The sequence below is a fragment of the Daucus carota genome, chromosome 1 (genome assembly GCF_001625215.2).
Source record: "Daucus carota subsp. sativus chromosome 1, DH1 v3.0, whole genome shotgun sequence".
Lineage (NCBI taxonomy): Eukaryota > Viridiplantae > Streptophyta > Magnoliopsida > Apiales > Apiaceae > Daucus > Daucus carota.
The window spans coordinates 25,526,480-25,553,943 of record NC_030381.2 but is presented as its reverse complement, the minus strand read 5'-3'; the positions used below and the strand labels follow the sequence as shown (position 1 = coordinate 25,553,943).

The following is a 27,464-nucleotide window of genomic DNA, read 5'->3' as shown; positions in this document are numbered from 1 at the left end:
CAACCAGTGTGGCTTTGTTCTGTACAACAATGCCATCACCATCAAGCATATTCTGGTAGACCAATCCAATTCCAATAACAGACTTTATCTTTGGTCTTGGAACCATGGCCCAGACTTCTAGTCTCTCAAAATGATTGAGCTCTTCTTGCATGGAAAGAACCCATTCCGGATCGGCTAGTGCATCTTCAATTTTCTTCAGTTTTTCCTGATATAGAAAACCCAAATATAGACATTCATTCTGAGTTGCACTCCTAGTCTAAACACCAACATCTGGATCACCAATGATTAGTTCAAAGGGATGAACTCTACTCCAGATCATCTCCCTTGGATGATATAATCTTGATGATTCGCCAAAATTATCATTGTGATGCTGTGTTTGACCAGTTGATCCACCATCTCCCCCTGAGTTGCTGCCAGGTTGACTAGATGATCCACCACTAGCATTAGTAGAGTCCACAGTGTTTCCATTGTTTTCTCCATCAATACCTGGATCAATATCAGCATTATTAGTCTCATTACTAGTTGCAGCATCAGGTTATTCATCGTCATCATCCGAGTCTGAGTCAGGATAATTATCAAACTTTAGTGACTTAGATGGATCTTCAATTTGGATACTTGGGAGTTTAGTGTCGTCAAAAGTAACATTGACACTTTCCTTGACTTGTAATTGATCAATGATAAACACCTTATATGCTCGAAGAGAATAACCAACAAAAAAAAATTGCTTTAAGTGCTTTGGGTTCAAAATTGCCACGATGTTCATCTCCATCCTTAAGCACAAAGCATTTAACTCAAATACATGAAAGTACTTGACCATTGGTTTCTTTACGTTCATACGCACATAAGGAGTTTTCATGTGTTCCTTGTTGATCAGAGTTCGATTCTGGGTGTAACAAGAAGTATTCACAGCTTCAGCTCAAAAGTAGATGGGCAACCTTGATTCTCTTAGCATAGTTCTTGGAGCTTCAATCAAGGTACGATTCTTCCTTTCTACTACTCTATCCTGTTGTGGAATTCTTGGCGCTGAGTATTGTCTTGTTATGCCATTGTCAGAGCAAAATCTGTTCAGAGTTTCATTCTTAAACCCAGTTCCATTATTTGACCTTATTTCTCTGACACAAAGTTTTTCATTCGAATCCAACTCGATCTCCTTGATGAGATCAATTACCAATTGCGGAGTTTCATCCTTAGAATGTAGGAATAAAACCCATGTGAACTTAGAGAAGTCATCAGCAACCACCAAGGCATATCTCTTTCTTGATAAAGACATCACATTGACTGGACCAAATAAATCCATATGTAATAGTTGCAGTGGTTTAGTAATGTTACTGGTGTCTGTGCCTTTGTATGATGCTATATTAGCCTTCCCTTTCTGACATGCCTCACAAAGTCCTTGTAGAGTGAATTCCAAAAGAGGTAGTCCTCTCACCACATCCCTCTTGACCAAAGAGTTTACAATTTTAAAATTAAGGCGAGACAACTTCTTATGCCATAGCCAACTATCTTCAGGTGAAGCCTTTGAATAGAAACAATTATCTTCATCATTGTTTCTCGAATTGAGATCAGCTACGTATAAGTTGGCTTTTCTTACTCCACGGAGAGTAAGATGGTCATCTTTAGTGTGAGATATCAAATACTTTTCCTTCACAAAGTTTACTTGGAATCCTTTGTCACAGAAGATTGTGCTTGAGTCCTTCAACCAAAGAAACTTTTTCAATGATAACATTTCCAGCATGTAAATTGCCATATCCCATAGTACGACCTTTGCTGTTATCTCCAAAGGTGACAATTGGGCCAGCTCTCTATCACATTTGATAGCAGGGCTCTATCACCGGTCATATATCTAGAAGATCCACTATCGAGGATCCATACAACCTTTTCAACCTTGTTTGGCTCCCTGCACATATCAAACGAATTAAACCATCTTCGGAACCCAAACTTGGTTGGGCCCGGCATACTTAAAGAATTGACCTTTGTCAGCTTTGACAATAGATCCTGTTCGAATAACATTAGCATCCACCTTGACTGTACTTACTTTCCTACAAACAGCCTTGAACACTTTAGGTTTAGGCTTAGGAACATAAGTATCCTTCTTGATAGGAGAAGGACCAGCAGTCTTGGTTTTTGCAAACTTACTATTCATGTGCTTTCTAGGTGTTGTGTTTTCTTTGTTAGCATGCATACTTTTGAAATAAGCAGACATTACATTAAACGCACACAACATGCAATTATCAACACCACAAGGTTTATGGCACATATCAACTAAATGAACAGTAGGCATGTTATTCAGAACAACAGGGGGTTTAATAGTTTCTACATTAACATTTTCAGAAGTTCTAATGTTATTAGTAGAAGAGCATGTATTGTTATCATTCCTGCATTTAACAAACTTATTAGGCTTGTTGAAATTATTCTTTAAGCCATTGGCACCTATGCCAGCTTTGGGCGAACTGAATGTGCCCTCAACTTGCATTGGCTCTACAGATGCCAAAATCTCCCTCTCATTCTCAACATCCTCTAAATTCATTTCATATTTAATAATCACGGGCATATCAAGTAATGGTTCTGCGACAGGGGTTTTGAATAAAGGTTTGGGAGCATCCTTTAAAACATGTGGGATACCCCTGTCTTCAGCACTCTTAACAAAAGGAGTTATATTACTAGCCTTACCTACCGACTTGTTGTAATCGAAACCTATACCAACTTTCCTTTTAATCACTTGTTGGTCAACTAGGTTCTTAACAATATTAGTCGACTCCTTATAAGCAAGGCACCTAACCTTCTCTTCAGCTAACTGCTCATTCAACTTTTTCTCCCTAAATTCTAACACTTCGACTTTATTAGTCTGAGTCAATAACTGACTAGTTAGTTGTTCAATTTTAGGGTTGAGAACAAGTTTTTCTTTTAACTTTAACTCATGAACTTCTTGCTTTAAAGCTTTGTGTTCAAGAGTCAGAGCTTTGAGCTTATTACGAGCGTCATCACGTTCAAGTCCTAATTGCATAAATAGTTTAGGGCAAGTAGGATCTACCGGAAATCCACCAGTGCGATGTGGAGGTTTAGAAGGTTCCATGAAAGCCATTAGAGCAACAATTCCCCGCTCTTCCTCCTCTTCACTATCTGTGTCATCCCAGCTTTTTCCTTTTGCCACATAGGACTTCCCTTGGATGCTTTGGCCTTGATGCTTCTTTAGCAGAGCCTCATATTTATGCTTTAGCTCGTCATAAGATTCTTTCTTCTTTGCCAGCTGATTGGGCTTCTTGCACTCCGATGCAAAGTGACCAGGCTCATCACAGTTGAAACATTTAAACTTGCTTCGATCAACCATCCCAGTCTTATAAGCCCCTTTTGAAGTGGACGAAGATCCCCCTTTCTGGAATTTATTACCAGAAGATTTAAATCTGTATGAGGGATTCTTCCTGAATCTCATGTTGCCAAACTTCCTGGCAAACATAGCAAGAGATTCATCCTCCAGCTGATCTAACTCTTCCATCGAGTAAAATTCATCATCTCCCGTACTTACTGAAGTATGTCCCATTTCCGGCACAACATACTCTTGGGAGCTTCTTGAAGGTACAACAACCTTCCTTTCTTTCACAAGAGGTGATTGTATTATGAGGGCAGTAGAATTGCTGACAGACGTAGACGTGTTCAGTGTCTTTCCCCATCCGTATCTCTGTTTAGTTTGAGCCTGTTCCAATTCATAGGTTTTCAGAACCCCATACAGCTGTTCCAATGAGATCTCTGTCAAATCTCTGCTTTCTCTGATGGCGGTTATCCTATGCTCCAGATGCTCAGGGAGTGTCAGCAAAAACTTCAGGTTCATCTCTTTGTTGTCGTAGTATTTCCCGTTCAGATTCAGATTGTTTATCAAATTGTTGAATCTGATGAATACTTCAGAAATTCCTTCTCCGGGATTAGAACCAAATTGCTCATATTGAGCCACAAGAATTTCCTTCTTGTTTTCCCGTACTTCCTCAGATCCTTCATTGATAATTTGCAGAGTGTCCCATATCTGCTTAGCACTTGTACAATTGACAACATTATTGTACATTACTGGATCCAATGATTCGATCAGAATGAGCTGTAGAGTTACATCCAGATTTATCAGCTCATTATCCTCATCCGAGAACTCAGCAGGTGTTTTCAGATAGGTTCTGTGAGGAATAGTAACTCCATTCTCAATATGTTCCAAGATAATATGCATTGGGGGCGAAAGACCTTTCGTCAAAATATTTAAGTATTTTTTATTCGCCGCCCGGAGGAACAAAAGCATGTGTCTCGTCCAGAGACCAAAATTAACCTTGTCAAAAGGTGGAATTTTAATGCTGCTAATTTTTGCGGTAGACATGGTAGAAGATTTGAGTGTTTGAGTGTTTGGGAAAATATTTGGATTTTGAAAGAAAAATATTTTTCAATCAGAAATAATTTTTTGAATAAAATTATTTCGAATAAAATAAATTTGGAAAAATATTTGAAAGAAAAATAATTTTCGATCAGAAATAATTTTTGGAATAAAATTATTTCGAATTAAAAATTATTTCGGAAAAGATTTGATTTTTGAAGGAAAAATAATTTTCGATCGGAAATAATTTTTGGAATAAAATTATTTCGAATTAAAAATTATTTCGGAAAAGATTTGATTTTTGAAGGAAAAATAATTTTCGATCGGAAATAATTTTTGGAATAAAATTATTCCGAATTAAAAATTATTTGGAAAAAGATTTGAAAGAAAAATAATTTTTGATCAGAAATAATTTTTGGAAGAAAATTATTTCGAATAAAAAATTATTTAGGAAACGATTGGATTTTTGAAAGAAAAATAATTTTCGATCAGAAATAATTTTTGGAATAAAATTATTTCGAATAAAAAATTATTTGGAATTTTTAGGAAGTTTCAGAGTGAGTATAGGATCTGATAAGGTAGATTATATCAACCGCTCTGATACCAATTGTTAGGTCCCGATACGATTGTAGAAGGGGGGGTTGAATACAATCGTCACAAAATTCGCGCGGAATAAATCTGATTTAAATAAAACAGGATAATCAGATTTTAATTAATTAAATAAACAAGGTTCAAGTAAAAAGTTATTTAAACTTGAAAGTCGTTATTAAATTAATTAAGGTTCAGTTTTAATGTCCACTAAATATTTTAGAATAAATTTGACAGGAAGTATTTTAATTTAGGGATTAAAACAACCGAATGATCAAAGCACAGGAAACTGTGGATTTAACGAATAGCAAGTTACAAACAACTTGAAAGTTTACAAGGCAATGAACATTCACAAATGAAGGAGGTGAGGCCATATTTATAGGCAACACCTTGAACTTGTATGACAAAGGTAGGCATGACAACTCTAGGAAGCTTTATGACAATCTAAACAAGTGCTATGACAAAAGGTATGACAATTAGAAGCATTGTCATGGCACAAGTGAGAAGGTATGACAATCTAAGAGAAGGTATGACAATCAGAATGACAAACCAAGGGAAGGTATGACAATTACAAGCATTGTCATGCTCTCTTAGAATAGGTATGACAACCGTATGACAAACGGTATGACAATCAGTGGGAAGGTATGACAATTGATACTTGGTGGCTAAGGTAGAGTGGCATGACAAACGGTATGACAAACCAAGGGATTGTCATACCTTGTGACTTCGGTATGACAATGAACAATTGTCATGCCTAAGTCATTCGGTATGACAAACCAAAGGTTTGTCACGCCTCCTGACTATGGCAGGAGACATAGTGCGGTATGACAATCAATTAGATTGTCATACCGTGCTCAAAAACCATATAAAATGTATTTTCTTGTATATAATTAATTCAATAATTATCCACTTAATTATATTAATTATATAAATTCATAAATTAAATTAATTCGAGTGTGAATTAATTTAATAAATAAATTACATAACTTATATAATTATTTTGAGATGTGAATTAATTAAAAGAATAATTATATTGAGCACTTCTTCAGCAGCAGGTCTGAGCGGCGGTCTCCTTGTCCTTCCTTTTAGCCTTCTTTCTTTTGCTTTCTTTTTGTAAATTAATTCTAAATCAATTAACTTATTAATAAACTTAATTATCAAATTAATTCTAATTGAATTAATTTAACAACTAAATAAATTAATAGAGATTAATTATTTAATAAAGAATTAATTAAAAACTCTATATTCCAGAAAGCAAATGTCTTGAGCCTTCATCTTGATCATCTTTCGCTTGAACAACCACCTTCCTTTGATGTTAAATATTCAATATAAATAGATGACACACGAATGTACTGTCTGGTTCATCTGTGCCTAACTAAATTGAATATTCTCCATCAACCAAACATTTGAGCCGTGGTCGGGTCTTCGAATCTTTGTCTTCTAGTTCAACTTCATTTCAGTACACATATGGAATCTCTAATGATATAAATACTTGAATCTTCGTACCTTCTGAAATCCTTGAACTGCTACACAATTCATTTAACACTGAGGCTTGATCATATGAAATGAACTTCTTCCAGTGGCTTGTAGCGGATATCTTGGAATTCTTCTGATATTCTGATTCTTGTATCCACTTTACTTTCTAGATCTGATTCCAGCTAAACTATCTACTATCTACTGACATAACTTATCAAAGACTAATCCAGGTTGAGTTACAAGTTGAGTTACAAGTAGAAAGGTTATCAGATACAAGTTGAGTTATCACTGGTTGTACAAATAGGCTTAGACATATACCTTGCAATAAGGCCTTTCATAGTTCATATGTATTTGAAAGAGATTGTAGTTCGTCATGGAGTCCCCGTATCCATTGTATCAGATAGAGATCCACGATTTAATTCGAGATTTTGGAAAAGTTTTCAGGAATGCTTGGGCACTAAATTGAATATGAGTACGGCATATCATCCACAAACAGACGGCCAAAGTGAGAGAACGATTCAGACGATCGAGGACATGCTACGTGTTTGCGCAATCGATTTCAAAGGCAATTGGGATGAGCATCTACCTTTAGTGGAATTTGCATACAATAATAGTTATCACGCAAGTATTGGGATGCCTCCTTATGAAGCTCTTTATGGACGCAAATGTCGATCACCAGTATATTGGGATGAAGTCGGAGAACGCAAAGTACTTGGACCGGAATTAGTACAACAAACAAAGGAAGTAGTTGAGATTATTCAGAAACGACTAATTGCAGCACAGAGTCGTCAACGAAATTATGCAGATAAATTCCGGAAAAACGTAGAGTTTGAAGACGGAGAAGCAGTGTTACTGAAGGTGTCACCATGGAAAGGACTCTCCAGATTCGGAAAGAAAGGCAAGCTTAGTCCCCGATACGTGGGGCCATTTGAAATCTTGAGACGTGTAGGCAAAGTAGCGTACGAATTGGCATTACCCCCGCAAATGGAGCACATTCATAACGTCTTTCATGTATCGATGCTTAAGAAGTATAATTCAGATTCAAAGCATGTGATAGAATATGAGCCAGTAGAACTCGAGGCGGATTTGTCGTATGTAGAAATGCCAGTGGAAATCCTAGATAGAAAAGAGAAGGTGTTAAGAAACAAGGTAGTGAAATTAGCAAGAGTGTTGTGGAGGAACCCAAAGGTTGAAGAATCAACCTGGGAATTAGAAAGTGATATGCGTGAAAAGTACCCTCATTTGTTCACCTAAGTGATTCTGAGGACAGAATCCTTTTAAGGGGGGGAGGATGTAACATCTGGGATTATCCGTGTAATTATTTGAATGATTAATGAATATTATATGAATTTTATATGAATTTCTGTGAATTAATTGGTTCCTGTACTATTAATTTAGTTATGTATTTCTGATTAAATTTGAGGAATATCAATTTTTATATGTTCAGTACAAAATATAGTTTATTTAGATATTTTCATATCAATTTATGTATTGTCCGATGATTTTATATTGGATTTACGGATTTAATTATGTATATTTTAATTAATTATTAATTATTTTGATTTCTTCGAAAACCGTCAACCTACAACGGTACCGAGATTTTACTTCCCGAAAATTTCAACAAAATTCACCTTTAGCTTAATTTGAACATTCCGGACATTTTTCATGTTTTGACTTTTTCGATCCGGAGTACGGTTTGTTCCGGAGCCGGTCCGGCGGAGTTTTTCGGTATTAGATAATTATCTAGTTGTCTCGATAAACGTGAAATACAATATTTTATATTCATCCTTATCTTGTCATAATGACAGTGGGACCCGCGTACTGATGACGGATTAAAAAGCCCTGTTTTGATGATTATCTCGAAAACCGGTACCGATTGGACCCGTTTTATTAGTATAAAGCTATTAAACAGTGTATTTTCATGCCATATATGATCAAAAGGGGTATTAATTATTCGTAAGTATAAATATACTTATCTGTACTTTATTTTATTACGAAAATCATAAAACCAGTTAAAACCGAGAAATTCCCGAGAGAGTTCTTCGTGTTCTTGAGATTCAAACGAGGATTTGGACGCGTTATCGGACTCGGATTTTGGCGTTCAAGGGCTCAAATTGAAGGTTTTAACAAGTAGAATCATAATCTAGCATCAAAATCAGTGCAGCAACATCAGGTGGGTGTGGATTTTGAGTTTTAAATTCGAAATAAATAGGCTTAAATTAGGGCTTTTTGATTTTGAAGTTGTTTGTGTGATTTGATGATTGTATGTTGTAGATAATCTTCTCCTGATCATTTTGGTATATCATATGCTTGATTTGGAGTTCAATAACATAGTTAATTTTAGGTTTAAAGTTCGAAATTGAAAATTAGGGTTCTAAATCGCGATGAAGGTTTTCAATTGAAATTTGGGGCTTTTTAATCTAGGAGGTAGAAGGGGAATTGGATGATACCAGCATGTTTGTTGTGACCCCAGGAACCTGTACATACCTTCAGATCTTAGCTGAGGTTCGTGAATCGAACGAATCGATTCAAAGAAAACTCGCCGGCGACGGCGAGTTTCTTCGATCGATTACGGTCGATTCCGGCCGTTTCTGGTGAAGTGGATTGTATGGATGAGTTGGGGAGGCTTAGTACTCCATATCTGCACCGTTTGGAGGCCGTTGGTGGCCGGAATCACCACCTCCGGCGAAGCCAGGGGCGGCGGCTGCAAAATTGCAGTTTGGCCCCTGGACTTTTGGAGGTGGTGAAGTTGTGGGATTTAACTTTCTGGTTTTACAAATCAAACCCTGAAGTTTCCAAACGTTACAATTCAAACCCTGGACTTTTAAAAAGTTTTAAAAATGATTTTTGATTTAAATTTAATTTCGAAAATCGTTTATTTTAATTTCAAAAATTGTTTTTAAATATTCATTAATTCAAAAATAAATCTGATTTAATTTATTAATTAATTTTAATTAGTAATTAATTATTATAATTAGTCAATTAATTTAATTATTAATTGATTAATTGTTTTAATTAATTATTAATTTATTTTAATTGATTTATTAATTAGATTTAATTATTTTAAATATTTTTAAATGATTTTAAAATTCCGAAAAATAGTTTCGAGCTTTAAAATATTATTTTAAAATATGATTGAAGCTCGTTAATTGATTCCAAATGAGTTCGGACTTGATTTCGGGTATTCAAAATTGATTATTTATTTATAAAATGATTCTTTGACCCGTTTTAATTCCGAAAAATGTTTAAAAATTCATAATAAATACCAGAAAAATCCGTTTGACTTCAAACTTCTTTTGAAAAATATATTTTATTAAATATTTTATGTGATATGTGCTATATGCTATCTGATTGACATGTTATGTGTCTACGTGATGGATATAACATTGTTTTTGACATATCTTTTGATCCGTAAATCGGATTTGGGTGAAACGAAGGGTAGATAGAAGCTCGTTTTGAATATAAGATGATGAGAATAATATGAGATCACATATTGATAATTAGTTGTGATGATTAGCAGAGAAGCGAGGCGTAATAAAGGGGGAAACGCAAGTGAATATAGAATAGTATATCGAGCAGGAGCGATTGAAATTTGAAATCGTCAGTATAAGGCAAGTTTCCTTGATACTTTCCTTCAATTATATAGATATGATCCTTGATGTGATTGCTTGGTGAGCTTTCTAATTCACTTCTGACATTGATCGAGCCATATTATGAATTGTTTGACTCATTGATTCTTGAACCATCAACCAGATTCCTTAACTACCACTTGAACTATTCATTCATTGATACTTGAACCCTTAATTGGATTCTTTGATACCTATTTTGAAACCTTATTCAATTGTAAACCTTCAAACTTTGAGATTTTTGAATAAATACCATATAAACCCCATTCCAATGTTTTGGCACACCCTTGATATCTCAACAAATTGACTGGAAGTCAATTCTATCTGGAATACCATACACCTTACAATTTTTATTCCTTTTTAGTAACCTAATTTCTTGGATTTGACACCACCCTTTTTCATGTGAATCCTTCAATAAAACCAGAATCCTTCTTTCATACAAACCATGACTATTGTTTCATTTGAAATCCAGATATGCCACATCTGATCCTTTGACTCATGGAATTATTTTTGATCCTTATGCCAGAATATCTTTAAAGATGCTTATGAATTGAATTCTGTTCTATTTCAAAGTTTAATTATGTTCTTAATGATTCTGTTTATTGCATTACATTGTTATTCATCCTGATTCATAATAGAATTGGATAGTTTTTCTTAAATGGACCAAATGAATGGTCGGACCAGATGAGTGGTCGCTTTAGGCCAATGTGTGCCTTGGATCCAGTAAACGAGCATGGCGGGGCCTGCTCGGGGTTAGTGTCTGACTGATCAGCAGCCTAACCTTTGGTTTTTAAAAATAAAATTTAATATCCAATTCTAATTGAAAAATCTAAAAAGAAACTTTGATATTGAAATTGATTCTCTTAAATGCTGAGTTCCATCATCTTTTGATAAATGTTTAAATGGATATTGTTATACTTGCTGAGCTTGTTAGCTCACTCTTGCGAAATTCTATGTTCTTTCCAGTGAAAGCAGAGAAGGTTGGTAGCGATGACCCTCAGGCTAGTGGTAAGGCCAGGATTCCAGGTTGAGAGACGGAGGGAGTTATCATCAGCACTTGGCTTGTTATATACGTACTAGTTTGAGTAATGAGACACCAATGACGTGTAAGCTTGTAAGAATAAATTTATATTTTGGGATTTGGGTTTGTAATAACTAAAGTTATGTTGTGGCTTGTTTTATACTTTAACCTGTTGCGATCCATGGACAGTTAAGGGTCACTGCACATATTATATTATTAATTACAGGTTTATGTTATGGTGTGGACCCCAAACTTCTGACCCGGGTTTGGAGGGCGCCACAGTCCAAATCTTGCGGAAAAATTAAACTCGTATAAAATATGAACCCGAATATGAGCACTCATATACCTGCTCAGATTAGGTCTCATATTATTTTTATTATATGATCAAATCTGGATAACTGAATATATCAATGGTTCATATTCGTTTCGAACTTATATACAAATTATATTTTTAACCTTTTGCATTTGTAATTAAATAATCATCATTTTATAAAATTTTAATATCTTATTTAAGTTTAAATCTCCATAAAATATTATTTATTCATTATGATAATGCATATTATCTTCGTATATATTTAATTCATATAATTATAAGTTTCAAATTACAATTATTATATTTTATAGTATTATGTTTATTTAGACCGAATGATAATCATTTGAATAATTGAAATAAACATGATATTTAATGTTAATGGATCATATTCGACTCATATTTTGTCGATCATAAACTGCCAGTTATAAAATAGAAAATACGATATTGGTTCATATTTAGTTTAGATCCGGATCCAAAATACCCAGAATCAGTTTATATCCGAATAAAATATCCCATACTAAAATTTGAATATCTTAAAAATAATATAATCCAACTAGGGTTCATGTCACAGCGGCACGGGCATGCCAGATTGGGCATGCCAGACTGGGCATGCCTTTTGTCCATTTGGCATGCTTTTTTACTAATTTTTTATATAAATAATAAAATTTATATAAATATTATATCTTATAAATATTGAAAATTTTAAATATAGTCCAACTTCATAGTTAAATATTAGATAAACTACTAATATAAGTTAGTATTGTACTAAGTTCGGTTCTTAATATTTACTAACTTTTGTTATATTTGTAAGTGCACTTTAGTATCAATCCTGTAATGATGCAGCAGTTTTTGCTATATTTAATGGAAAATGGCATGCCATTTGGGCATGCCTTTTTGTAAAATACATGCCTATAGGCATGCCAGTGAGAACTGCCGTGACATGTACCCTAAATCCAACACTTGAACAGAGAGATAACTATCGTCTGGATCTTTTGACAGCCCTACCTAATTGGGGAAGTTAAGTAAACACCATTATCATATCTAATTGCCAACTAGCTAACATGTTTGATTGGCAGTTAGTTGAGCTGCAACAACTTCCGGCAGATTATGCTAAACCTTTTTGGCTTAAAATCACATGATTGACTACAACCACAAGATATAGCTCACGATGCTTTTTCCTCTGACATTCTAAGTCATTGATATCGCTATTTTGCTCGAATTGTCTCATACATTATATATGGTCGCCCTGAGAGCAATAACAAAATCCGATCAGGGAGCTCGCTTTGTTGTACTATTTTGACACAGAAATCCCAGTGGATTGGACGAGTTTGTTAATTAAAAGGCTATCGTATCAAGCTAAAAAACCTAAAGGTACTCTTGTGATAGGAGGATTTGTAACTCGAATTGTTAAGCAGTTGAAAGTTTTTGATCGTGGCACGACGAGTCTCAAAGTTGTGGAAGGTTGGTCTCCCACGGTTGATACTGAGTATCTAGTAGGCATGAAGATGTTACGCCGCCTACCACATTATCTTCTAATACCTCACAAGCGCCTTGTAATGGAGAACTTGAGCTGCCAACCTCAACACTCGAGGGACAGGTTAATGAGCTAAAGAAAAATCAATTTGAAATGATTCAAAGTCAAGAGAATGGGGAAACAATTGTCTTCCACGGGAAAAAATTTGCCTGGCATTGTTGCTTCCATCGTGAAACACTTTTCACACCATACATCTTGATCCTAGGGGAGTTTTCTTTCTTTTTTAAGAGTAGGTTTAGTTTGTTTGAGTTTGTGAGTCTAATCTATTGTTTATTTATTCATTGGGGACAATGAACCGCTTAAGTGTGGGGAGGTGTTCTTAATGTTAAAAAATCCAAAAAAATAGATAAAAAAATTATATAATGCCTCTCATATATAAAAAACTCATTTTAGTTGCATTATTTGTAATTTTTCAAGCATGAGTGTTTGGTTACTTGGTTTGCATAATTTCATGGAACTTAGTCATACCAAGTCGATAACCTATAATGATTGTATTTGCATAATATCTTCGTTAGTAATCTTGATCATATGTAATGTTTTGCATGATTTGAAGTTGCTTATGAGAAAATTGTAATTACACTATTTAATGCTTTAGAGACAAGACTTAGACTAGCTTACTTCTTGAGTCTTAGCCATGAGCCGGGCATAGTATTTTGACTATTCGCTTTTGAGCTTAGAGTATGTAATTTTTATGTTCGGGGAAGCTGTGAGATGTATTTGCCTTTCTAAAAAACAAAAATAAATAATAAAATAAAATTTTGAAGATAATGTAATATCCAGGTTTGACTATATAATAAAATATGAATATTTTATTTTATTATAAATAATATTTGAGATATGTGTTGAGTAAATTTATTGACTATGTGAGACGTGTTTTTATTATTTTTCAATTAGTAGTGGGATATTAATGTGTGTTTTTCTTATTAAGACTATTGTCCCACATTGATTAGAGGTGAGAGGGGAACCTCTTCTTGCACTATATAATGTATGGAGTATATTGGATACAAATGGTGTGATGGGTACTTGGCTCACTTCCCACATTGAGGGAAATATGAGCAAAGAAGTATCCTTGAGTTATAAATATTGTCACATACTTGTGGTAATATACTTACAAGTGTGTTGGTTTCAATTTTAGTATAATAGCTTTTGTCCCACATCGAGACAAAAGAATAAGGATGCTAGCCATCTATCTATATAAGTAAATGGTGTTTTGAATTCTTTAACACAAAGGAGTAAACACATAAGTTTCTAGTTTAAACTTATTCTTCTCTACTTCCCACATCGAGAAGGAGAAGAAGTGGGTGACTCTTTACCCCTTATTTAAACTCAATTGTGTCATGAGCTCAAGTTGATATGGACGTAAAGCCCTTGCTTTATCTGTTCATTTTCTTTAAAACAAACTTAAAGTTTTAACATGATTTAAAGAGACTAGTTTCAATTAGATGACTAGTTTAAATAAATCACTCAATTGTTGTGTATAATAAGTTCAATAATTTTGAGTGTTTTAGGAGGATCGATATCCCACATCGAGTGCAAATAAGAGGAAAGGAGTTATCACTCCTATATATATAGGTTAGGAGAATGTTAATAGAAACCAAGCTTTTCTTTCTCTTCCAAGTTCCCTTCCCACATCGAAAGGATGTGGAAGTTGAAGGCTGAAACAGCCTACTTAAAGAGGAATGAGTTTCTTGAATAGAAACCAAGTGTGGACTTTGAGCATCTTGTTTGGTCCATACTTAGTAAAATTAAAAGATAATAAAGTTGCTTTATAAGAAATATTGTTGCCCAAAAGAACTCTCAAAAGATTAAAAAGAATTTAAACATGTGTATAAGATAGTTGGGAATGTTAACCAATGAACTAGAAAGCTCACTTTTGAAAAGTGGTTTCAAAATTATACTAAGAGTCCCACATCGAGTGGGATATGAATAGCAGGCTGCTATTTATGTAGTACTATTGACCTTATATACAAAAACTAGTTGCATAAATGATTTGGGCAATGGAGGTCTTGTCTCCAAGTAAGGCTTCAACTAGCTTATTGTCACAAGTACACTCTCTTGTCACTTGTGTTTTACACATACTAACTCAAATAGTCCCACATCGAATTGGTAGATGAAGCAGGGACAACCTCTCGTCTATATAAGTGAGGGAAATCATATTTGGTAAGTCATCCTTGAAAAAGGAAGGAGTCAAAGTTAGCTCAACTTTGAGGTACTTAGTTATATTTTGTGTGAAGTTTCTATTATTAAATGGAATGATATTTTAGTATTTTATTTAGTAGTTTCTTAGATAGTATTTGCAATATTATTAGTGGTTATTAATTCATGTAAAAAGGTTTAAATTATTAAATCATGGATTAATTAACTCAACCAAAGTTATAAACTATATAAGTGGCATAAAGAATGATTTATGATAAAGGAAATACGTATGATTTTAGGTGATCATAAGGACGTTGATCGAAAGTGTCTTGCTATTTAAACCGGACTTGAGGTAAGTAAAGTACTTAACTGCAACACAAGATTACTAGTTTGATCTGCCCTTGGTGATTGTCAATTTTTGTATTACTTTATGATGATTGTGGTGATTGTAGTTATGTGACTTGTTGCGTGTAATTATTGAGAAGTTTTTATAGCATATGTTGCTGAATATATGAGATTATGCATATGATCAATTGGGAATATGATTGTATAATTGAATTATGTCACTGTTACGTGAAGATAAGTTTTATTAAGTCTTTTGAAGGCTTGTAAGGGTAGCCCTTTAAGGGCAGGCCAGGTTCGATTATCGAATATGAGTTGATCTTGCCTCCTCTATGTTGTTAAGATCTATGTGATCAGATACCACAGAGCAAGGCCGCCTTAGGTCTTGAGCTCGACGGGGCAACGATAGAATAAGGTATACAACGAGCCACTCTGTTGGTAATGGCGCCTGAGGAGGTTTCCCATGGGATATTATGTTATACGAAAGCCCTGCAGGCAAATGTGTCAACATGGTGCACTAATTTAAAGTGTCAAGGTTCATAAATAATAAAGATAAGATGGAATGCACTTATACATGTTGAATTACTTATGTGTGTTAAATTATCTTCAGTTACTTTACTTACTGAGCGACGTAGCTCATAGTTTTCTTGTGTTGCAGGTAAGGGTAAAGATAAACATAAATAGAAGTGGGACCGAGCTGAAGCAGAACCTCGCCTCGATGATGTACATATGGCTACTTTGACCTGGGGATGGCCTAGTTATATGTTTTGTTATATGTCACCTAGTAATGACACGTTTTAAGTATGGTTTGTATTAAAGAATGAAAGTAGACTTTATATGTGTGTAATATGGTTTTTTGTTGGAGAAAAAAAAAAATGCTATTGCTTTTATGATGATTTCGCAATATTATTGCAGTAAGTCTTCTTTTATTTAGTAATTCGGGTTGGGGTGTTACAGATAAAGCATCGAGTACTCCTTTAAGATCAATGGGTATCAAATTCTGAAAGGGACGATCCATGTACATATGCGGGTATTAAGTGTAATTGTACTAGAAATAAATCTTTCTTGGTGACTTTTTACAACCCTTGGTTATTGGAAAATTACTTGACTAAAAAAAGCAAAAAAAGAAAAGAAATAATAATCAACTAGTGAAGTCTTCTTGTAGTCGTAACTCACTTACCCTTTGTAGTTGCAACTCACTTACCCTGAGAAGCATCCCAATTGTTAACAGAGAAATTTGGTAGTTAACAAAGATGAAGTTCGTGATCTAAATCAAGATCTGTTGCGGCGGTTACTCGTCGGAATATATGGTGGTGATATATTTAGGTGTGGCTGAGATCGTAGGCAAGGGTTAATGATCGCGAAGAAAACTAGGGTTCCTTCACTAGCGTCTTGCTCTCAAGAATTTTTTATGCCTACAATGTGCCTACGTACCCTCTTTTATAGGGGATCAAGCCAGACATAGTTCTATTATCCTAAGAAATCTAATTGGATTGGGCTTTCCCTTCTGCCGCCATTCTGAGAGGGGCCCAATACATGAGGCCTTGTCTTGGACCTTGAAGACTCTCGATCCGCCCAAGGCTTACCCCAAATGCACGGGCGCTTCTCTACTCCCCAACAGGGACAACTCGCCAGACTACAGAAATAGAGCCTTCCAAGGTATATCTTCGAGAAGGTTCCACAAGCTCCCCGACAAAGACAACTCGCCAAACTACAAAGCAAGGCCTCCTCTAGTCTTCATCCTCTACCTCCTAAGGAGGACAACTCCTCAAACTACAAGGCAGAGTGTTTCACAATCAACAGTAGGTTTCATATATGCTTAAGGGCGTCCCCCTAAGCACAATATGTCTCTTCTTGCCCTTCTTTTCTTCATGCAGATCTCATTTAGTATTGCCTTGGTCTTCATATAGGGCGCGACCATTTTTGTGGGCGCGGTCACACGTTGCTTTACCTGATTTTGAAGTCGTCAGCCCAACATAGGCTTCCTTTTTGGGCTTGGCCCATAAAGCAGGTCTTCATATTTATGTGTATAAACGACTAACCCCAGATTTTGGCGACATTGATGACGAGATCTTGAATTTTTCATCCTTTTGTAATGTTCCAGCTTGTTTGTTCACCTTCCTCAACTGCCTTGCTCATATTGGGTGTATAGGTGTCGACTGACTCGGCACGCCTTAAGTCTCCAACCGTTGGGAAACCTTGAATGTTGAATAGCTGTTCAGCATTAGTAGTCATTTTTGATTTATTTTAAAAGCTTTTTTTTTCGGGTGAAAATAAATACCCCCCCCCCCCCAATTTCCTTCCCCTCTCCATTTTCTCCCAATTTCTCAGCTTTTTTTGCACCTCCACCGTCGCACTTCTTCAAGCTCCACCTATCTTCATCTCTTCGTTTCGCCGAGTAATCTGCTAGATTTATGCATGTGTCTCTTCATGTTCTTTGCTGTTCTTCAAACAACTATGTATATGATTGTATGTATATGCATTTGATCTTTATCTGCTAGTATGATTTTGAATTTGTGTTTGTGATGTTTTCCCTTGATTAACTTGCCGAACCTAGACGTAACAGATAAATATGAAGATCTTATACCCTTCATTTCTTCATGCAGATCTCATTTATATAGTATTGCCTTGGTCTTTAAAAAGAATAAAAAATAAAACTGCACCACCAATGTCATGTACATTAGAGGATAAGAACAGTAATGGTGGTTCCTGAGTGAATGTATATGTCACAATACTCTCAACCAACTTCGTGTGGCATGCATTCCTCGCGCATGATGGCTAGCACTTACATTCCTTCCTCGCACATGGTGGCTAGCACTTACATTCCTACAACTCCAGTGACTGGACCGGTTATTTTTGAATTTTAAGGGTTTACCTGCATATTGGTGGAATGGAGAAATTAGTCTTTTAAAGACTAATTTATAACTTATAATTTTTATATTGTCGATTTAATATTTACTAAATTAGAAATATTAATAAATTTATCCAAATAAACTAAACTAAAAATTACTTACATTTATAAATAATTATTACTTCTTATAAATAAATATATATTTTTAAACTAAGCTAAACTAATAATTATTACTAAAAATTCCTGTTTTTTACGGGGCATTTAGGAAGAAAATACCCATCTATTTCACCTGCCCGTGGTCTCGACTCTCGAAGCCAAATCTTCCTTGATCTCTGCGATACATACTCCCTCCTCACCCATTTCTTATCGAATGGGTTGGGCACGGAGGTTAAGAAATATGTATAAAGTAGTGGAAAAGAGGAAGAAAAGTGGGTAAAGTGGTGGGACCCATTGATTTTTAATGTATAAAAATAAGATAGTGGAGTAAAAGTAGTGTGAAAAGGAAAGAAAAGTGGAGAAGTGATGGGACCCATTGACTATTTTTAGTAAGTTTTGAAATGTTAAGAATTGGATGGGACACCCCAAAAAGGAAAGTGTAAAGAAATGGACGGGACGGAGGGAGTATCATTTTACAGAACTTCTCGGGTAAAACGTGGACCCGAATCGGTCACTGATCCGATCCAACTCGCTTGAGACCTCTATAACTATAAATATCTCCACATCACCTTTCGGCTCTTCTACTTTACTGTTAAGTGCAAAACCCTAGGTATACCCACTCTCACTCTTCATTTACATTCTAGAACATTCTGTTCAAGCCTTAATCGATTTCGTGATCGCTCATTTATATCTCTGATTTGCTGTGTTCATCGAAATTTTTGTTTAATTTCATGCGCTTTAGTTGAATTACATGCCGATTTTGTGTACATTTGTGCAGATCTTGTTGCAGGATCGAAGTATCGAACGATTTGCTTCGCGAGATCATGGCGCTGGTTAGTTGCTTACTTATCTGTGTATATATACAGTTTTTATGGATATATTTCATGTGGTGCATAAGCAATTCTTGTTTATGTATGTGAAAATGTTACTTGATGACTGTGTGAAGTCTCGACTGAATTAGTTGATATGGAAGATCAGTAAGTAATCACAAAGGTTGTATTGGAATTTGATATGATCGTGTAGTTTGCGGTTTTCTTAATTTGTAGTTTTTTAGTGATACTAGAAGAGGTTTTAAGTTATGCTTGTTTGATGATTATGTGATATCCTTTTTTGGGAGTATTTTACTGTGTCTTTGATAGTAGTCATTGATCAATATGATTTGAGTTTTTGTAAAGGTTTGCATATTTATATAGCTTTTAGTTTGTTATGTGTGCCAGCTTTTATTGTGCAGTAGTTGTGTTTATGATGGACATGGCTATATATATCATTCCTCAGCTGGGAGTGCTGGAGATATGTTTAAATTCGCTTGTAGCAATAATATAGTTATGTTTTTTCGATTGTCAGATGATTTGTTATGTAGATTATATTTTTGAGCCTATTGTGTTGAGGTATTTATTGAAAGAAGCTGTTCATTCCAGGTTTTGCATGCTGGGAAAACAAACAAAAATGCTTTTAAGACACTTATCACTGCGGAGTACACTGGCGTCAAAGTAGAACTGGTTGAAAATTTTGAGATGGGTGTATCAAATAAAAGCCCAGAGTTTCTTAAGATGAACCCCATTGGAAAGGTAAAATTTGTTGGGTCAAGTAATCCTGTTCAATTTAAGTTCTAAACTTTTACTTGATTCGAATCTGAAGATTCTTGTATAAATAATTCGTAGGTGCCTGTACTGGAAACTCCTGATGGAGCTATTTTTGAGAGCAACGCCATTGCACGATATGGTAAGCTCTACACCTTGTTCTGTGCATCTTCCCGTAATAATTAGTTTGGTTCTTAGTGTTTTCTGGATGTTGCAGTTGCCTCATTGAAGCCTGATAGTTCTCTGTTTGGTTCTTCGCAAATAGAACATGTAAGGCTTAGTTTTTTAAGTCTCCCCTCTATCCCTTTTAAAGTCAAAACTACTAACAAGTAATCATTGAAATGTTCTATATTCTTTTACTTGTAATGTTTAGCTGTGTTTTTGTGCACCTGCTAACTGTATTAGAGTCTGAATTTGGTTATGATTATCTAGTTTGCTTATTGCTCTCGTTTTACAGGGCTGTGTTGAGCAGTGGATTGACTTTGCCTCACTGGAAATTGATGCCAACTTGCTAGTGTGGCTGAGGCCAAGAATGGGGTTTGCTGCACACCTTCGTCCTGTAATCCCCCCCCCCCCCCCCCCCCCCCCCCCCCCCCCCCCCCCGCTCATGTCGCTATATATGAAAAAATTTCTTTTCTATAGCTGTGCAAATTTGTTTTTGCCATAGATAAAATTTCAATTTGGATTGGGCCCTTGAGGATTTTATAGATGACCCTACCTGTATCTCTTCTAATGTTCATTTCGTTTAAATTAGTATGATTTGGTTGTCATGCATAGAGAGAAGAATTACGCAGACCTTGTTTGTTTGCCTTTTTTATACAGTTTTTTCTGGTAAAAATATACACATTATAATGCATTTCTATCTTTCAAGGCACTGTATTCCAGACACGTACATGAAGGCAGTGCTGATATCACTTTTCTGTGATTAAATTATTATATTATATAACTTTATTATGTTAATTTTCTTTTAACTATTCTGATGTTTTGAGCAGGCCTAATGATGATTGACTTTTGGTAGAATGTGGAAAGCTTGTTGCATTGTTGGGAAAATACTAAACCAGTTTTTATACTTTCAGGTGGAGGAAGCTGCAATTACTGCATTGAAAAGAGCTCTTGGAGCTTTGAACACTCATCTTGCTTCAAACACTTTCCTTGTTGGACATGCTGTGACATTAGCTGACATTATCATGACATGTACTTTGTACTTGGGCTTTACCAGGCTTATGACAAAGAACCTCACAGCCGAGTTTCCTCATGTTGAGAGGTACTTCTGGACTATGGTTAATCAACCCAAAGTTGCTGAAATTCTGGGAGCGGTGAAACAGACAGAAAGTGTTCCACCTGTCCAGGCAGCCAAAAAGCCATCTCAGCCAAAAGAGACTGCCAAATCGAAGCCCAATGAAGAACCTAAAAAGGAAGTCAAAAAGGAATTGCCCAAGGCTGAAGCTCAAGCTAGCGAGGAAGTTGAAGATGCACCCAAACCCAAAGCGAAAAATCCACTTGATTTGCTGCCTCCAAGTAAGATGGTTTTGGATGAGTGGAAGAGATTGTACTCAAATACCAAGAGTAATTTTCGTGAGGTTGCAATTAAAGGTAGTTTCATTTATGTTCTGTTCTGTATTTTAGTTATTTATATATATGGGACTTGCCACCTAACCGCCAACTATAACATCCAACAAATAGAATTTAATCTGAACGAAAGAATCTTCTGCTATCACTCATTTTTCTGAAAGGTTCATAATTTCACTTGAGATTATATCTTTAATGTGCAGTAAGCTTATTAAATTTTTGTTATAGATAATTTGTGTTTATGATTTTTGGTGTACTCTTTTGCAGTGTTGACAGGGTTTATGTTATTGAGTAAATTTTTGTAGTTGTTTATATATCTGAAATATATGCTGTAATATAACAAATTGTAGCTACTTCATTTTGTAGCTAACAATGTTAACAAACTTTTGACAAATAAGTAACTGTTTTATAAGTTTTGATATATGGTTTGGTATTTTTATTTTTGTTCTCTTGTGCTGCTCATTTGTTTTAATAGTTATTGATTTAGGATAACACGTGTTTATTTTTAGGTGTTAATATTGAAATTTTGATTTGCTTGTGAAATATTTATGCTCATTGTTGCCTTTTTATGATTACCGCAGGTTTTTGGGACATGTATGACCCAGAAGGCTACTCTCTATGGTTCTGCGACTACAAGTATAATGACGAGAATACTGTATCATTTGTCACAATGAACAAGGTTGGTGGATTTCTTCAGCGAATGGATCTGGCTCGCAAGTATGCTTTTGGAAAGATGTTAGTGATTGGCTCTGAAGCTCCCTACAAGGTGAAGGGGTTGTGGCTTTTCCGTGGCCAAGAGATTCCTCAGTTCATAATGGACGAGTGCTATGACATGGAACTATATGAGTGGACCAAGGTGGATATTTCTGATGAAGCGCAAAAGGAGAGGGTCAGTCAGATGATTGAAGATCAAGAGCCTTTTGAGGGAGAGGCCCTATTGGATGCTAAGTGCTTTAAATGAGGAGCTAATCAGTGTTCATTACGAGACTTGAACAATATGCTCTCTACCAGAGTTTATATATCACATATTAAGCTTTAGATAAAGTATGAACTATAGATTTTTGTTGAGATGGTAGTGTGATCCCATGTCTTTGTTATCTAAAGGTGGTTTATTATGCCTTACAGTGAAACTGGTAGCCCTGTTTGACAGTTTCTGATGTGCTTTAAAATTAATTTTCTGCCTAAACATTGTGTTTATATGGGTTCTTACTGTTAGTTATTGTGAAAATTGGATTTTTGGTTTTAAGTTTACAGTATGTTGAATGGGCAATGCTTATTGCGATATGAAGTACATACAATTGACGAAATACACACATGGCAGGCTGGCAGCCAGTTAAACCTGAATAAATAAAGAGAAATGTTATATACAGGGCATTTTTTTATTTCCAGTTCTGACAAAACAAACCTAGAAAACTTAATAATTTTGAGATTGACAAATTTTGTTATTTAATTGAGATTATTAATTTATTGAAGTTTAAAAAAATTGTTTTTTTTATTGAAACTATTAATTTATCAAGCTTCTGGGTGAGGCTGGCCGGTTGGGAGTGTGATCAATAAAAATAATGGCCATATAGCGCTGGAATTTGAGAGAGTGAAATCAAATGGTTAGTTGGGTGGCACTAGGCAGAGATGGAATCGGGGACGTAAATAATTATGGTAATCGATACTCTAACCGCTGCAAAAAAAAATTTGAATAAATCACATCTAAATTAACAAATTTAATCTACACGATAAAAAGTTTAGTGCTCCTAAAACTTGGCTAGTACAAAAATTTAAATAGATATACGATAAATATTTGTGTAATTTAAAAGGTTGGATCAAATAATTATAAAATCATCGTTAATTTGTACTAATCACATAAATAAGTTATCAAAGTACGCCCTAAATACTCAGCGAGTGTAATGTTTTTAAATACATATACAGTATATGTTTACATAATTTATAATATTGGTTCAAATAATTATAAAATTATTATTATTATTATTTTTGCCAAAAATTATAAAGTTATTATTAAGTTGTATTTAAGTTATCTAAGTACGAACTTAGAAGTTATCTATTACGCACTTAAGTAACTAGTTTTGTAAGTATCTTAGAATAAATAAAATGAAATCTTTCTTTAAAAAAAAATAAATAAAATGAAATCTAAATTAACAATTTACTGAACATGATAAAAGATTAATGTTCCTAAATACTCATTTTATACAATGATTTTAAATATATATGTAATAGACATATATATAATTTAAGATATTAGATTGAATAATTTTAAAATGATCATTAACTTCTATTACGCACTTAGATAAGTATTTGAAACACTTATTTAAAAGTATTTCTCGTGTGGGATACATATTTATTGAAATTGATATCAAAACGAATAAAATTAAATCATATTTAAATTAAAATATGTTGAACGGGTATGGCTGAGGTTATAAGATCATATATTATAATAATTAGAGATATTTTTGTAATTACAGGTGGTGGGCTTGATTTTTATAATTTTATTCTTAAAATTTGTACTAAAATATCCTTGACCTCGGATAAAATTAATTTTTTTAATTAATTATATATCATATATGATATATAATTATTAACCTTAACCTCACTGATATTCACCGGATCTTGTCGAATTGAAAACATTACTATTCAGAAAAATATCAATGAATATTTATTGACCTTAACCTCACTAACATTCACTCCGTATCTATCGGTGATTAAGTTGATTCAATATCCGGACTTCAAAACTTGATTGGGTGTACTTTGATACATATGTTGTTTATTATAGTTATAAGACAAAAAAATCTATATATACATGTGTGAAATAAATTTTGTAAAATGAATATTTTATTATTATATTTTTATTGACATTTAATGAATTAATCAGCCTAGGATTATATAATAATTATAAGAATTTAAAATTGAACAAAAGTATAAAAATTCAACTAAATGAGGATATCTTTTATTTAATACATCACTTTTTGAAGAGAAAATATAGTTGTGTTCATAGTTATAAAACAATATATACACATATATACCAAATTATCAATGTTTTCAAATAATTTATTATAATTACCGTTTCATATTATTTAAATTAATGAGCCATTGATAAAATATGAAAAATATTAATAAAAAAAACTTATAAAATTTGTAAAAGTTAGCTTCTAAACATCGTGGCTCTACAATAAGAATTTTTGTACATATTATCTGATTGTTTAAAAATATATTTGATTGCACCAATAAAAATTGGTCTTCCTGTGCTGATTCCAGGAAATCTATTACAGGATACATTTTACTTCTTGGTTTTTCTCCTATTACCTGAAAATCCAAGAAGCAATCTACAATTTTCAAGTCATCATCTGAAACCGAGTACCGTGTTATGGCGTCTGTAGCATCTGAAGTTACTTGGCTTGTTCATATGTTAGCTGAACTTGGTGTAAATAATCTCAAACTTGTTACTCTTCACTGCGATAATCAATCTCCTATTCACATAGCTAAAAACCCGGTTTTCCATGAGCGCACTAAGCACATAGAGATTGACTGTCATTTTACGCGTGACAAGATTCTTGAAGGCTTGATTCAACTTACATATCTGCCTACCACTTCTCAGTTAGCTGATCTCTTTACTAAGAGTCTTCCTTGTTAGGATTTCATAATCCTCTGTTAGACGATCCTAGCTTGAGAGGGGTGTTGGTGTAACTAACTGCTCCACATCAGCAGTGCCAACTAAGCAGTTAGTTACACCACCTCCACCTTCATACACTGTCGCCAGCTAGCACAATTACATACACAGATGACAGAACTCATTTCTATATGTATAGATGATATTATAGGTCCTTCTAGTTAGTTCTATCACCTGTATATATATCCAGTTTATTCTCCAATTCTAATTAGTAGTTTTAGTTCTATGTGTAAAAGCTCTATATTGTAAGCTGAGATGGTGTAAATATGGTGAAGTCATGCACAAAAATTTTTACCAATAAAAATTTTCAAGCATAACCAAAAATAGTTTTTAGTGTTCGTCCAGGAACACACAAAAGACTCTAGATTGAATATTATTAAATTGTCTTTCATCAAAAATAATGTACAATCAATCGAAGAAGTGGATAAAATTAAATTAAAAGTTCAAAATTATGACAGAAAATCATATATTGTAACTTATAATTTTAAAAAAAAACAGAACTGAAGAAAACCGAACCCACATGTACAATTTCGCTTAGGTTCGGTTTAGTTTTTCCTGAAAATTGCAGTTAATTCGGTTATTAATTGAATAAAAACCCAGGTCAGGTATTCAAAATATTAATTCAATTTAATCAAAATAATTGAATTATAGTTTTGCACTTTTAAATTATATATTATATATTCTGGGTTTCTCCGACCTTTCTATTGTAGTTCTTTCTTATGTATAATAAGTGAATAGTGTTGGAATATGAAAAGATTAATCTACTTACAAGTGAGAGAAAAATATTTAGACAAGGGGTTCCGATAAGAGCTAGAACAAGCAACTTTTTGTGTGCTTTTTCAATGAAATATAATTCACTATTTATAGGTTTTCTTAGCTTTATCTCCACCCCTTAGAAAACATAACAGCCCCACGATTCTTATATCATTAATAGAAGATTGTAACCCCCACAATTATAACTCTCACAATTGTAACTCTCACATATTATTAAATAATATAATTCTAATTCTAATTCATTAATAATTAGATTTGTAACTTCTAATCCATATATTTTACAAATCCATTTAATTAATTCTTTTATATATTTATTAATTAAGTCACTATTACAACATCTCCCACTTGACTTAACTAATAAAATTCTATCTAACTCCCACTTTTTTCTACATATTACAAAAATATGTCATAAATAAATAATTTCGATTATTTAATTAATGATTTTCAACATCAACTTCAAAACAAATTTTTGGGCTCACAACTACCCATTATTACAATATCAACATCAACTTTAAAAACAAACTTGGGCTCACAACTACCCATTATTATAAAAATAAAACCGCTCATGCTCGAGCTTATTACCAACTACCCATTATTCCCGAACTTGTAACACATTTCATAATTTAAACAACTTGTTATGACTGAATTTAGCATGAAGGAAAGGACAAGGGCGCGCCCTTCCCGGAGTAATTCCGAGGGCGCGGCCCTAAAGTGCGGGGTTGACTGAAGGCGCGTGGAGAAACGAGAATGCGAGGACTTAGGGCGCGCCCTCCATGGTCGCACCCACGGGTAAACTTATTATGTGTGAGGATGAGTGAGTCTCGATGACGACCCTTCCGAGGGATACGAAGACCTACCCCTCCGGGGGATATAACAACCCTTCCGAGGGATATGAAGACTAGTGCTAGGCTCATCTGGAAGTTATCAGGCTCATCTGGTAGTTCCCGGGTTACGACCGGGCGTGATCTATAATCCCCAATCCTGCTATCTGTCGGGTTGTCCTCGTGCGGGGGCTTGGGGTGATCACGGTTGTAGAAGACCCTCAGGGGTGACATGAAGGCCGATCATATGTCTGGGTCCTGTATTCTGGTGAGTTAGCCCTCATTGGGGGACTGAGACGATCGTGTAATTTGGCTCCTCAATGGTCTTACCTCTTAGTGAGAACCTTCGCTAGGGGGTAAGGACGCGTCCCTACACCTCAAGGAAGTGGTCACGGCTCTATCCGATGTCTCCTCCATGCTACGAAAAGTAGCGGTTAGTGTCATCTCTCGTAGTGGAGATGATGCCGTATCCGTGATGTACTTGGACTTGGAGTCTAAGGTAGTTGCCTCAAGGCTTACTTCTAACTGGAGTAGAACTATAAGTGATAAGTCACCGGCCCAAGGTTGGTCTTATCCCCAAGAAGCCTAGTCCTGATCAAACTAGGAGTCTTGGTTCAATAGAACTACGTATGGCTTGATCCCCTATAAATATAGGG

At 34.6% G+C, this 27,464-nt stretch overlaps 2 protein-coding genes across 2 annotated transcripts; one reads left to right on the top strand and one right to left on the bottom strand.

Moving 5' to 3' along the window:
- Positions 1 to 1,915: 1,915 nt before the first annotated feature.
- LOC135149470 (uncharacterized) lies at positions 1,916 to 4,207 on the bottom strand. Its single transcript, XM_064085207.1, has 2 exons — positions 2,701 to 4,207; positions 1,916 to 2,166 (listed from the first exon to the last, which is right to left on the bottom strand). The coding sequence occupies exons 1-2, from the start codon at positions 4,205 to 4,207 to the stop codon at positions 1,916 to 1,918; spliced, it is 1,758 nt and encodes a 585-aa protein (XP_063941277.1).
- Positions 4,208 to 18,891: 14,684 nt separating this feature from the next.
- LOC108205387 (elongation factor 1-gamma) lies at positions 18,892 to 22,783 on the top strand. Its single transcript, XM_017375329.2, has 8 exons — positions 18,892 to 18,998; positions 19,167 to 19,221; positions 19,807 to 19,956; positions 20,050 to 20,110; positions 20,186 to 20,238; positions 20,426 to 20,527; positions 21,045 to 21,561; positions 22,119 to 22,783. Exons 2-8 carry the CDS (start codon positions 19,213 to 19,215, stop codon positions 22,496 to 22,498), a joined length of 1,272 nt encoding a protein of 423 aa, XP_017230818.1. The 5' UTR covers positions 18,892 to 18,998; positions 19,167 to 19,212; the 3' UTR covers positions 22,499 to 22,783.
- The last annotated feature ends 4,681 nt before the right edge of the window (positions 22,784 to 27,464 follow it).